The sequence below is a fragment of the Coturnix japonica genome, chromosome 1 (assembly GCF_054131305.1).
Source record: "Coturnix japonica strain WE chromosome 1, WE-NBRP24, whole genome shotgun sequence".
NCBI classification, from domain to species: Eukaryota; Metazoa; Chordata; class Aves; order Galliformes; family Phasianidae; genus Coturnix; species Coturnix japonica.
This window is the reverse complement of record NC_140663.1, coordinates 6,053,538-6,065,618: the sequence shown is the minus strand read 5'-3', so window position 1 is coordinate 6,065,618 and position 12,081 is coordinate 6,053,538. Positions and strand designations below refer to the sequence as shown.

Here is a 12,081-nt window from a genome sequence, read left to right as displayed (position 1 = left end):
CAGTGCTGTCTGGGTGGAGCCAAGGGACCCATCACTTTTCTATATCCATGAGCAGCTTGTTTCACATCAGTCACTTATTGCTCCTTTCTGCACTCTGGTGAAATACAAAAGCTCAATCCATCCCTCTCCAATTCCTTATTACAGGCTTAGGAAAATGCTTCTGTGTTTTAGGCATGCTTTTTCTCACTCCTCCTCACCCTTGTCCTCTCAGGTGGGTTGGCTGGTGGCTCAGTGTCCTGCTTGCTATCACTACCCATTTAATAAAGGCTTCTGAAAGCAGAGACCCAAGGAGACAAGGGATGCAACCACAGCTCCATGCCTGGTCTGCTCCATTCAGGAGTTACAAGAGCCTTTGAAAGGCAATGCAGCATGTAATGAGGACATAGCAGAAACTCCCAAGTACTACTTAGGAAGCCTGATTTGGGAATTATGATGAAGCTTGTTGAATCCTATCTAAGGCTGTTCATCCTGCACAGCATCTTAGATATTATTGGAGGGTTGCTTTAAGTCTATGCTGCATTTAAGCACAGGTACTGCTGTGTCAGGTACCAGAACAGTGCTGGGTTTACAGGTATTTTTAGAGAGGTTGAGAGTCCTACAAGGATTTGGTCTACAAATCAGGGATCTCTGACTCCAGCTGTGCCAGTGCTGCTGTGACCATTACAGTTCTGGGACCCAGGGCTTGTACATGTCTGTAGGATCACAGACAGCATCTTGTTTGGATCACAAATGAGAAACTATTTTGTTCTGTCATTTACTTCTCATTTGGTCCTGTCACATCCTATCTTTAGGCACTACGTATTTTGTTAGTGTTATGAGCGTGTATCTATGCTGTGCGTGTGGGAGTGGGTGTTTGAAATCTGTTTGCAATGGTCCTTGATAAAAAGCTTTCACTACTGAAGTTATCAGAGGCATGTGTGAGCGAGTCATGGTAAATCTGAACACTGGTAGGCAGCAGGTCATCTATCTGCAGAGACACTGAGAACTGGCAAGGTCAGAACCACCTGTTTTCTGTTTTCCTTGGAGGGAAACTATAGCTTGTTTTGAGGAGTTAATGTTGAAGGTTTAGCTTAACACCAGAGAGAACATAAAGCCAAGAGCACTGGAGTACCTTCAAGGATAGTACGTCCGTCCAGAAACATGGCACCTTATATCAAAGTTCTCTTCATTAATCACTTTCTTTCATTTTTGTTTTCCAGCCAAAGCTTTTGGCAAAGGAGTTGCTTGACTTGGTGGCATCTCATTTCAACCTGAAGGAGAAAGAATACTTTGGAATTGCATTCACTGATGAAACGTAAGTGCAAGGAATCAAAGACTTCAGAGGCTACTCACAGATCAGAGCAAATCTCAGTATTGTTTAGTCCTCAACAAAATGACCAGAGTAGAAGACCTGTGCACCCGAAGATCTAGGGAGGCATGGATCTCTAATCAGTCTGTCCTATGATACCTCTTCAGAAGGCAGGAGTTCAGCATTGCTGGAGGTGTGTAGAGGCAGTAACAATCCCTTCCTAGTCCCATCTCCAAAGAGTTGGTGTCCTTTGGCACCGGTAGAAGTCAAGCTTAAGCTCTCTAAGATCCCCTCACTTAGTTCTATGCTGTTGCCACATTGGCAAAACCCTTCAGTTAAAGTGTTGATCTCTCAAGCAGGTTTAGAAGTAGTGCTGAATTATTTTGAGAGTTCTTGTTGGTTTTGTTTTCGATCCCAGATTAAAGTTTCTCAATAGAAAGAAAGGAAAAAGATTGGGAAAGGAAGGGATTGACAAATCTAACATGAGTATGTTTAGAAGTTGTCCGTCAAAAAAGAGAATCTGATCAACAGCCTTATGGCTGAGCTAAGCCACAGAACTGGGTTCTGTCACTGCAGCCACCTCAGGCAATGCTGGTTGCTCACCTAGAACCCTGGCTCCCAGAGCTGTTTACAACAAAACCTGAGCTTTTCTCTTAAGACATTTCTACCCTTTGTTTAAAAAGCATGTCTAAAATTAGCACTGGATAAACATTCGAGGTCTGGCAAATGTGATGACAGGTCCTAGACCGTAACCTCTCAGTGCTATGCGCAGTCTCTGTTCCTTTTCCCAGCTGCCTGTTGTCTGTGGTTAGACTTTTCTCATTATGACAGCCGTGCCCTCTAATTCTGCTGTCCCCCACCTTAGTTTGCAAAAGCATTTTCTGTGAGATGAATGAAGAGGAAAGACCAACATGCTCATGCAGTCTTAAAAAGCAAGACTGTCAAGCCCATGGGGTTGGGTTCCTGGGGCAGATGAGCCAGCAGTAACACCCTCATTAACCACCTCCATTCTCCTGCTGAAGTGGCGGAGAAATTTAAATTATCTGCTGGAATAATTATTTTGGATTGAGTAATTATCCAGCTGCTGGATAATTGCACAGACATACCCACAGAGAGTTCAGCAGCAATCACCCCTCTAGAGACAGTCCCTTTGGCAAGCGCTTGCCTTGGGTAGCCTGAGGCCAACTTGGGACATGATTTGTTGTGTGGAAGGATGCTCGGTGTAAGACACATGCAGAAGCAGGACCCAAATCACAGGAGAGCCCAGAGATGGTGCCATCTCACTGATGTGAGCAGCTCAGCCCTGTAGTAGATCTCCAACCCAGCACAAATCAGTGAGATTTGTCCTCAAAGGAGGAGCAGGAGGAACCTTACACAAATCATATATGCATAATATTTCCTCCTCTGTTGTAAAAAGCTTTGAAGAAATAGCAATCGTTTTATTTGAACACAGCAAAAAAAAATGTACATAGAATGTAGGACTGTACTTAGGATGTGGGAATCAGTCTTAGAAATGAATGTCCCACATCACCTTCAGAAAGTAGACTGTCCTGTCTGTAATGGAAGTAAAAGAAATTCCTTTCTTCCAAATTGGGATAACAGTCTCTTACTGTTCGTTTGCAGAGTACCTAATGCAGCCTTATACCTGATGCAGATCAGAAACACAAAGGGAAAGCTTTGTGACGCAGGAATGCCCTCAGGGATTTCCTTCTCTTTGCTCATCCTATTCTGCTGGGTTTTCACCTGCCTTCCTTTAAAGGGACCTATAACCAGCTGAAACAGGACAGACCTGGTTCATAAATGCAGCCTGAGGCTGGCTACAATTGTGAGTTTAGGAAGAAGAAAAGCCACTAAAGTATTAAATCAATTCTTCTATTTAAGAGTAAAAGCTCTATAAGAGTAATTTATTTAAAAATGATTTGGACTGGGGATTTCCATTCATTAGTTGTGCTCTATCATGACAACCTGAGAAGAAAATCAATAGGAACAACCTTTGCGTTGGCGACTTAATAGTTTCTTGTGATAATATAGGGTCATTACTGTGTTCAGTGTGACTAAAATTAGATTGTCAGACTATAACGGAGGAGAAAATAACGCCTCCTATTTTAATGATTGTAGGAACGCTTTATATGGCATGAGCCATTAACTGAGAGAGAACACAGGTCAAAAGGGTGTCCTTGAATAGTGTGTGGGGCCAAGCTTCTAGTGAAGCCAGAAGATCTATACAGTGGTTGATTAAGAGTGAAAAGAAGTAGGGAATAAGCCTTTTTCTAATTCAGCTGAGTGCAAATCTCTGCTAGTTGCCCTTCCCCTTGGCGCCAGCTCTTCCAGCATTCCAAGAGAGGAAGTCAGAGCAAGTCACAGCAAGTTCCCCTTCTGTTCACTGCAGAAGGCCCTTCTGGGCTAGGGACCAGTTTGCCATGTCCTTTGTTCTTCCTTAGATATGTCACCTGCATCACGGAGAACTACCAGCTCCCCCTCTCTATGCATTTGGCAAAGGCTGCTGAAACCATTCTGCTGATGCCTGTCCTTCCTTTGCCAGAAGAGAACGGGACTGAGCCCTTAATTATTTGTGTTACACTTGTGCTAGAAACTGCAGTAACCTGATAAGGTAACAACAGAGAGTGCCTTTACTCCACTGAGGATGCTATGTCCCAGGGGAAGAATATGTAAAGAGGGACAGCAGGGCACCACACCTCCAGGATTTGGGGGAAAAACCTATTACCACCCTCCAGTGATACGGCAAAGCAAGAACCAGGGAGCAGGTGTCCCAAGTCCTGGCTGAGCAGACTGCCCAGAGGGTGATGGAGCTCTTGCAATAACATCCTGCTCTGGCATGGGACCATTTCTATTGTCACCGAGCCTGTTGTTTAGCCAGATCTGTATAGCTAATCTCTTGTAGCTCCCCGAGCTCTGCAGCTCCTTCAGAAAAAAATATTTCTGTTGAAAGATTAAGACCTTAAATGAGAAAACCTGTGAGCTTATAGCTGTTGAGTTTTGTTTCTGTAGTTACCAATGGAAATGGAAAATAGCATGTATGGTTTCTATTACCTGATTTGGATTTTCTCAGCATCCATTCAGTTCAGTTTAACACTGAAGGGGGGTGAGTTGGTGTCTTTATTCCTTTATAATCTTTGCAACACACGTTTATATAGATTCTCTGTGCAGGAAACTGGACGTGAACCAGCAAACCTTTATAAACAGAGGCAAAATATTCACTTCTGCACTACTCCTTTCTGAAAGCTCTGACAAAAGAAAACAGAACCTATTGCTTGCAATTGACAATACAAACCTTGGGCACCAAAATCCATACTTAGTCTATAACCTAAATGGACCCGGTTTCTGTTTCTAAAAACAATTATGTTTTTGTAATTGACACATCAGTTTAACTGCCAAGATGAGTGCAAACAACAGAGAAAAATGATCTGGCTTCCAATATTCAACCTCCTCGTAGGTCACACAAAACTGTTCGCACCATTGTTTGCGAATACATTGACATAAATACCTACAAGAACAAATCAATGGAGATAATGAAACAAAAGCTATTTTGTGGCTCTAAATTGAACTGTAAGGGAAATTCAACTAGACACAGGCATGTACGAATGGGATCCAAATGCAAGCTGCCTATATTGGTCCATGAGAACTGCTGGGATTACAACATACCTAGGGTTATATGCCATACTTTTCCCTGTCTTACTTGGGTTGTGCTCCATGAATAGTCTTGCTGAAGACAGCAAGACAGCTTCCAGAGCAAAGTGTTTTGTGCTTTTACAGCATTGGAGTTTGTCTTCCTGATAGACCACGTTCACAGGCAGGTGCCAGTGACTGTTCACTGCCGATGTTCTGTATGTGGCATGCATGAACGCTACAAAACAAGGAGTTAGGTGGCAGTATGCAGTGCAGAAGCCCTTAGTGATGAAAGCTTGTAAGTGGTAATTGAGTACAGTGAGCAATTAGCTCCTGGCAGTGATTTAAGTGACCTTCCTCCTCTGAAGGAGCTTTGAATTTATGCTCCATGCAGCAGAGAGTAATGAAATTCTTCAATCCAAAAACTCAGCAGACACACACATGTGTGTAACCTGGTATGCCGATTTATAGGCAGGTATTCTTTTTGTATTGACTCTATCAACTGTATAGCACAGTTATTATAGCACATAGCACAAGGCTCCACAGGGCAGCACCAAGCAGGATACAGGTGATGTCCCAGTGGTCTCCAGCCCAGATTTGCCTGGTCCCTGCACTGCCCACCCTCTTCATCAGCGTAAGCCAGAACAGCCTTACATAAATTCAGATGGAACCCAGGTGATCCAAAATCCTCCTACTTTCCCTTTTTGTTTTGTAGAAGCAATCTGGTTGCATTGCTAAAGGGCTGTCACTGCTTAACTTCCAAGGGTGTTTCTCACTGCCCAAAGTACACGCGCTGCTAAGCAGCAACGAGCAGACCCTTGGGGAAGCTGAGTGTGTTTGCTGACAGGGAATGTTACTAACACTTGTGGAATCACTAGAACTTCATTTAACACTTTTTCTTTTTTAATGAAACCTCTTTTGGTTTTTTTTTTTTCATTTTGGAGGAATGAAGCATTAATCTGGAGGATTAGCATGAGCTGGCAGACAGGCAGTGGAATAGAGCTCAGGACATCTGAATTCCATTTCCTGCTTTATTTGCTGCATGATTCTCCCCAAAATTGCTTCAATTCTCTCTCCTCTCGCTTGTCTAGACAGCAGAGTGCTGCAGGCATCGGCTGCCTCTCCCTGTGGGTGAAACCTGGTCTGACTGAAATCAACAGCAAAATGTTTGCAGGATGCAGCCCAAGCATCACTGAAGGCAGCAGCACAATTCCTGCTGACTTCAGTGGGTCCTGAATTTCACCCTATGTATTTCCACAGCACCTAATTTAAGAGGGTCTTTTTCTCAGCTGGAGATTGAGATGCCCCTGTAATACAAATAACAGTGTTTACAAAATACTGCTCACACGCACACAGCACTTTACAATGCATGGAACATGATGAAGAACAGAGCTGCTGCCCAGGAAAGCTTCCAGCTGCAAGGCACTGTAGGAGAAAATAACAGCGACAGGTATCATCTAGGCAAAAGAAGTGCAGCATGTGGTAATTGGAGCCGGAATGCTTCGAGGAGCAGCTGTTTTTCAGCTCTCTGAAGGAGGAAAAGCAAAAGCTGGGCAAACCTAGAGAGGCTACTGCAAGCATGTGGGTGGTAAATAAACTGGCTGTGTCAGTATACAGACAGATTTAGCCTTGAGTGAAATATTGCAGGCATTGTGGAAACTCTTAACAGTAAAGATTTCTAATGAAAAACTTGACAGACTTTTAATGATACAGCTGCTCCGGGGGGTTGTAATAAAAAGGTGAAGCTCATTACATTTTGGGCTGTCCTGCCTGGTTGGTGCTGCCAGCTTTCAATCTGACAGATTGAACTTTAGCTGTTCAGTTCCCAGACTGAAATGTTACCAGGATGCTATCGCCTCCATCCCTCAAACATTTGCTGTGTGTTTTCCAAATATCATGCAGTAGCCAAGGGCATTCAGCATGCAGTCCAGTTCATCTTTTTGTAACACCTTAGACCTCATTGCAAAGAGCAGCAAGAAGCATCTCTGGTGCTGGGCTCACATCTGTCTCTTCTCTTGCCAGGGGACACTTGAACTGGCTTCAGCTGGACCGCAGGGTGCTGGAACATGACTTCCCCAAAAAGTCAGGACCGGTTGTTTTGCACTTTTGTGTCAGGTAAGTGCATGACAGCAAACTCTTCTCATGGGATATAGAATCATAGAATTGTTTGAGTTGGAAGGGATCTTTAAAGGTCATCTAGTCCAACTCCCTTGCAATGAACAGGGACACCTACAGCTAAAAGAGGTGCTCAGAGCCCAGTGCAGGTATCAATATAGATATAGATGAACTGTTTCCTCGAAGCCAGGAGGCAGGTTTGTCCATTTGTCACACCTGTGGACAAGTAAACACTTTATGGAAGCTCCTCGTGATCTCCTCATCCTTGTAAACTCTGACACAAGTGTAGATTAGCAGTAATAAAATCAACACCAGTATAAAGTGAAGATCAGGTGTTATGTCTTTCATGGATTGGTGATTTTATTTATGAGTTTTGGAAAGTCTGAGCTGGGCAGAACCATGGAATAAAGACCTTCTGCTGGGACAGCCAACCAAAGGGAGGGCACTCGCTTCTTCACCAAGCCAGCTATTTCTCCTGCACTGTGCCTGATCTGTGCGTTATGTCAGGGACCAAATAAATCCTCTTATAGCGTCATCATTGTTTGGCCTCCGGGTTCAACTGCAATGTGCCATAATGAATAATCTCTAGTAACCAGTTTGGCTGCTGCATGTGTGTAGAACATACTCGTAGACTAGACTGGGCCGGAGTAGAAACGTTTTAATGAAAATTATGCCAGTTTGGGAGAATTTCTGTTCATCTGGGGATTTTGGAGCAACTGTGTGTGTTTGGTGATGCTAGAAAGTGGTTGTTGCTCTTCTGTGTATGGCATCTTTGCATTCAAGGGAGGTAATTTCTGAGAAGACAAATCTGCCCTTGCAACTTTCAAACACCCCGAGAGAGGCTGGGGGTGGGATGGCATATGTACAAAATTAAGCTGGGGGTTTTGACTTACTTTTAATGTATAGCTCATGTCTAGAACTAGCCAATGCAGCGTTACTGTGTCTTTTTCTGTTAGCCTTTCCACTCCAGTATTATATTACATCTGACATCACTCTCATTCATTCCATCGTACCCATAAAAAATGAAGACTTGCTTTTGAATTTCTTCCCCCGAGTGCAGCTTTTTTTTTCCCTGCACAGTGATTGTCATTCATTTAACTCCAGTTACAACAAAGGATTCACAGGAGGAGAGACTTTGTTCTGTTATATCCCCATTTTTGCACAGAGCCCCATGACTCCAGAACTGGCCTGTTGTGTCCCATGGGAAGAGGTTACTCTATTACATTTTGGATGTTTCAAACCATAAGAGTGGATCCAGAGCTGAATATTTCTAGTGTATACAATCCAAATCCACCTGCGTTTAGAACTGCACAAAACTGAAGGTGCTCTTCTGAAAGAGTATTTGATAGGCAAATGTAGAAAAAAAATAAGAACATAGGTGCTCTGTTATCAAGCATTTTGCCTATAGGCCAAACTGAGGAGTTCATTGCTGGTCTCATGGAAAGCAGAGAAGTCTCCGAATGAATGAGAGCTAAGTGAAGATTTGAGGAGTACAGCTGTGAGGTGTGAAAGCCAGTGCTCTGGAGCCATTCTTATATTCATTTCAAAGACCACTCAACGGGCATAAATATTGCCATCTGTATTGTTCTGTGAGAGCTGGCAGCAAAATGGAGACATGTCATTCTAGTAGGATCTTAGCCAAGAGACATCTTAGAAGTATGGATCCATACAACAGTTAGAAAATGAGTGACCTCTCCTGTTTCGGGATCATAATCTGTAAGAGAAAACCATTGGGGAAAGAAAGTCAGCATTTAGTGGTTGAAAGGAGAAGGTGTGAACAACACACCAAGCTTGGATTTATCCTCTTATTTTTGATAGAAGTGATGGGATTGTCACACAGTTACATTTTTTAATGGATAAGTCCGGATGCCTCATGAGTTAGGAATGGGCATTAACTTAAATTGTTTTTTTCTACTGCTTCTCCTTCCCTGAGGATGTCAGATGCTAGAAAGACACTGAAAAAGCTTCCAAGAACATAATAAGTTCCCATGTCCACCTCCAGATCTGATCTGAGCAGAAGGCACTCAGAGAAGAAATTGACCCTGGCCAGCTGGATGAGATTGGAAAAGCCTCACATATCTTTCACCCAGTGGTTTGAATTCTGGCTTCAGAACTAATGTAAGGACTGGAGAAAATGTTGTGAAGAGACCAACCAATTTTGATAGTCCAGGGATGCACAGTGGCTTACAAAACTATCCATGCCCAGATCATAAACAAAAATGCCCTGCCACCATGAAGTGGAAAGCAGAGATAAGTAATGCTGTTCCTTAAAGAGTTAGAAATTGCTTCTTTACAGAAAGGGTAGTTAAACAATGGAATAGGCTCCCCAGGGAGGTGGTTGAGTCACCATCCCTGGATGTGTTTAAGAGCCGTTTGGATGCGGTGCTAAGGGATATGATTTAGCAGAGGGTTGTTAGAGTTATGGTACTATGGTTAGGCTGTGGTTGGACTTGATGATCTTCAAGGTCTTTTCCAACCTGGGTAATTCTATGATTCTATGAAATGTGATATTTTTTAAGGAACTGGGTGCCCATGAAACCTACTGCATCAGTGGTAAGGGACTACCTATGTCTGTAGGTACATTTCTTGCACTGTATCTCTCAAGAACTGCATCAAAAAAAGCACTTTCTTGGAAGAACCTTGATGCAAATAGGAAGTTTCGCAAGCTTTTCAGAGTGAAATTCTCCTCCCTTCCTTAAATCTCTGCAGCACTGTTGAAGCTTTGTCTTTCATCACACACTTCCTTGGAGTTTGGTATTGCTGAGCAATATCCTTGTGCACTATTACTTTATGAGACTCTTTGCTAATATCTATTTAAATGGTTTTAAAGCCATACATGAAAGCAAGAGGGAGTGCCATGTGTCTTGCAGGGGAGGTAGGACAACTGACAATGAGATGGGAGTGCTGTTAGTTCTCATCTCTGATTTAGCTTCTTGGATGACTTTCTAAAGCAATGGTCGCTTGGCTGTGAGCGAAATTCATTCCCTGCCTCCTCTTTGCAATGAAGGAAGGATTGTTTGATTGGTTTTACAGAAGTGTTCTGAGATCAGAAGAGGACAGTGAAATTGTACCTCACTACATGAGCCGCACAGCAAAAGGCAGGAACCTAAGTAAAGAGTGGAGACCCAGGCAGCAAAGAGGTCAAAGGAAAGCAGAGGTAGCAGGGGTTCAGATAAAGGTTGCTATGCTTTAGACAGGGAAGGAGGCATTTTGCTCTCGTTCACATGGGCAGAAGAAAGGCAGAAGTTCTCCTTTTGTATGAGTCTTTGAAGTGAGAAAGGATTGGAGCACAGACATGCTGTTTGTTCATGGAAAGCAAAGTTGGCCCAGCTTTGCAGTGAATTCTCATCCTCAAACAATAGCCTTGTGGGATTAGCAATCCTTAGCTAGGGAACCATCAGCATGAGTCTGATCTCTTTATCTTCTGAGTGTTTGTCATGCTGTTACTTTATATGAACAAGCTCAGCAAATAAAATTCACTTCACTGGTGGTTCTTCTCCCAGGAATTCACGTACCCGTTCTCAGGGTAGCTCCACCAGTTAGACAGTAAGAGCTCACTGCAGAAGCCGTCACACTGAATCAGTGCTACTCTCATGTCGAATGGCTTTTCTTCCAGAAAGTCATGGAAAAGAATGTTAAATAAATCCTCAGTACTCAAATACTCTGTGGGGCAGTGTATTTGTCTCTATGGCCCCGCAGTATTACCACTGAGGAATGTCTGCGTCCAGCAACATCTGGCACGTGTTCATACAAACTGGCTAAGCTGAAGTCATCATAGGAGCCATGGGGGCTCAAATCCCTTAATATTGGACCCAGACCCTCTGCCATTTCACCACAGTTACTAGAGAACTAAGTGGGCCTTAAGAGGCCCAGCACTGGAACACAGGGTGTGACACTCACCTTTACTTTAACCTGAAGGAATACAGCTCTGTGTGCACCACCCATGGCCTTGGTCTGAGGTAGGTGGGGTAGAAGTCATGAAGACATGTATGGGGTGTTGTTACATGGCACGTTGCTCACAATGTGCCCATTTCATTCACACAGCAATGCTTTATGTGCCACTCACTTCCAGCCAGCTTCACTTGACCCCAAGAAATCAGATTAAGGGGTGGTGATGACAGCAGACTGCTGGGGTAGGAAGAGCTGAACAGACCACACCAAATTAAACAGTGCAATTTATTTGTCTTGCAATAATGGCCTATGTTTCTCCATCTATAATTCTCCCTACCAGAGGGTGGGTCTCCATTACCTCCCTCTCTCTCCTTCCCTTGGTGTGAGACAGGGTTTTCCAGGAAATGGGGAGGCAGGCTAGAGGGATTATAAAACACATTGATTCTGCAGGCAGAGGAGAGGGAGAGAAGTGAGAAGATTTGCTGTCACCCATGGGTACGCTCCATCTCACCTGTTAGCACTTGGCAGAAGGTGCTGAGGAAAAATCATATGTACACAAATTGCTCTACTTTGCTCTTCCCGGGTCTCCTCCTCAGCATAGAGAGCTGCAAGGAAGATAGTGATGGACACCACTTTGCCAAGGGGTTTGATCATTCCAGGTGTGTCCAGAGAATTAACCTGAGATGTTTAATTCCCTTGGGATGTTCTCTTCCCTTTGAGCTGTCTCTCCCACCTGCTCTCATTACCTGCACAGGGACACTCACTGCACCAGGCTCCCAGGCAGTTTATGCTATATATGAGGAGACAAGAGAGGCATCTCCCACTCACATTATATTTCTGCAGCTCAGTGCATTGCTGAGATACTGTAGAAACGGTAGCAAAAGGCAGAATTTTAACTCTGTATAACCAGCCCAGCACAAGCAAGCTGATTTCAGGGCTTCTGTCTAAAAAGTCTGGCAAAGCTGAGCCATAAGCCAGATCTTTCTGCACAGCATTAATCTGGCTGGCTGATGTGCATCAGCTGTATGCATGCTGAGGGGAAAGATCTGCAAACCCCTTCCTCCCACCCAGTTGCAGTGTATAAATACAGCCGCTCAGACCTTGTTTGTGCTGGAAGACAAGGCTCCCTGCAGACAATTTATTGCAGCCTTCTCAGGGTG

General features: G+C 43.8%; 1 protein-coding gene across 11 annotated transcripts in view; it reads left to right on the top strand.

Moving 5' to 3' along the window:
- FRMD4A (FERM domain containing 4A) overlaps positions 1-12,081 on the top strand; it is a 326,160-nt gene that overhangs the window by 238,431 nt on the left and 75,648 nt on the right. For all 11 annotated transcript variants that reach the window (XM_085512404.1, XM_085512419.1, XM_015872977.3 and 8 more), the window contains 2 exons: positions 1,200-1,294; positions 6,938-7,030. In XM_085512404.1, coding sequence (XP_085368530.1) covers positions 1,200-1,294; positions 6,938-7,030 — 188 coding nt within the window. The remainder of the gene's footprint in view (positions 1-1,199; positions 1,295-6,937; positions 7,031-12,081) is intronic.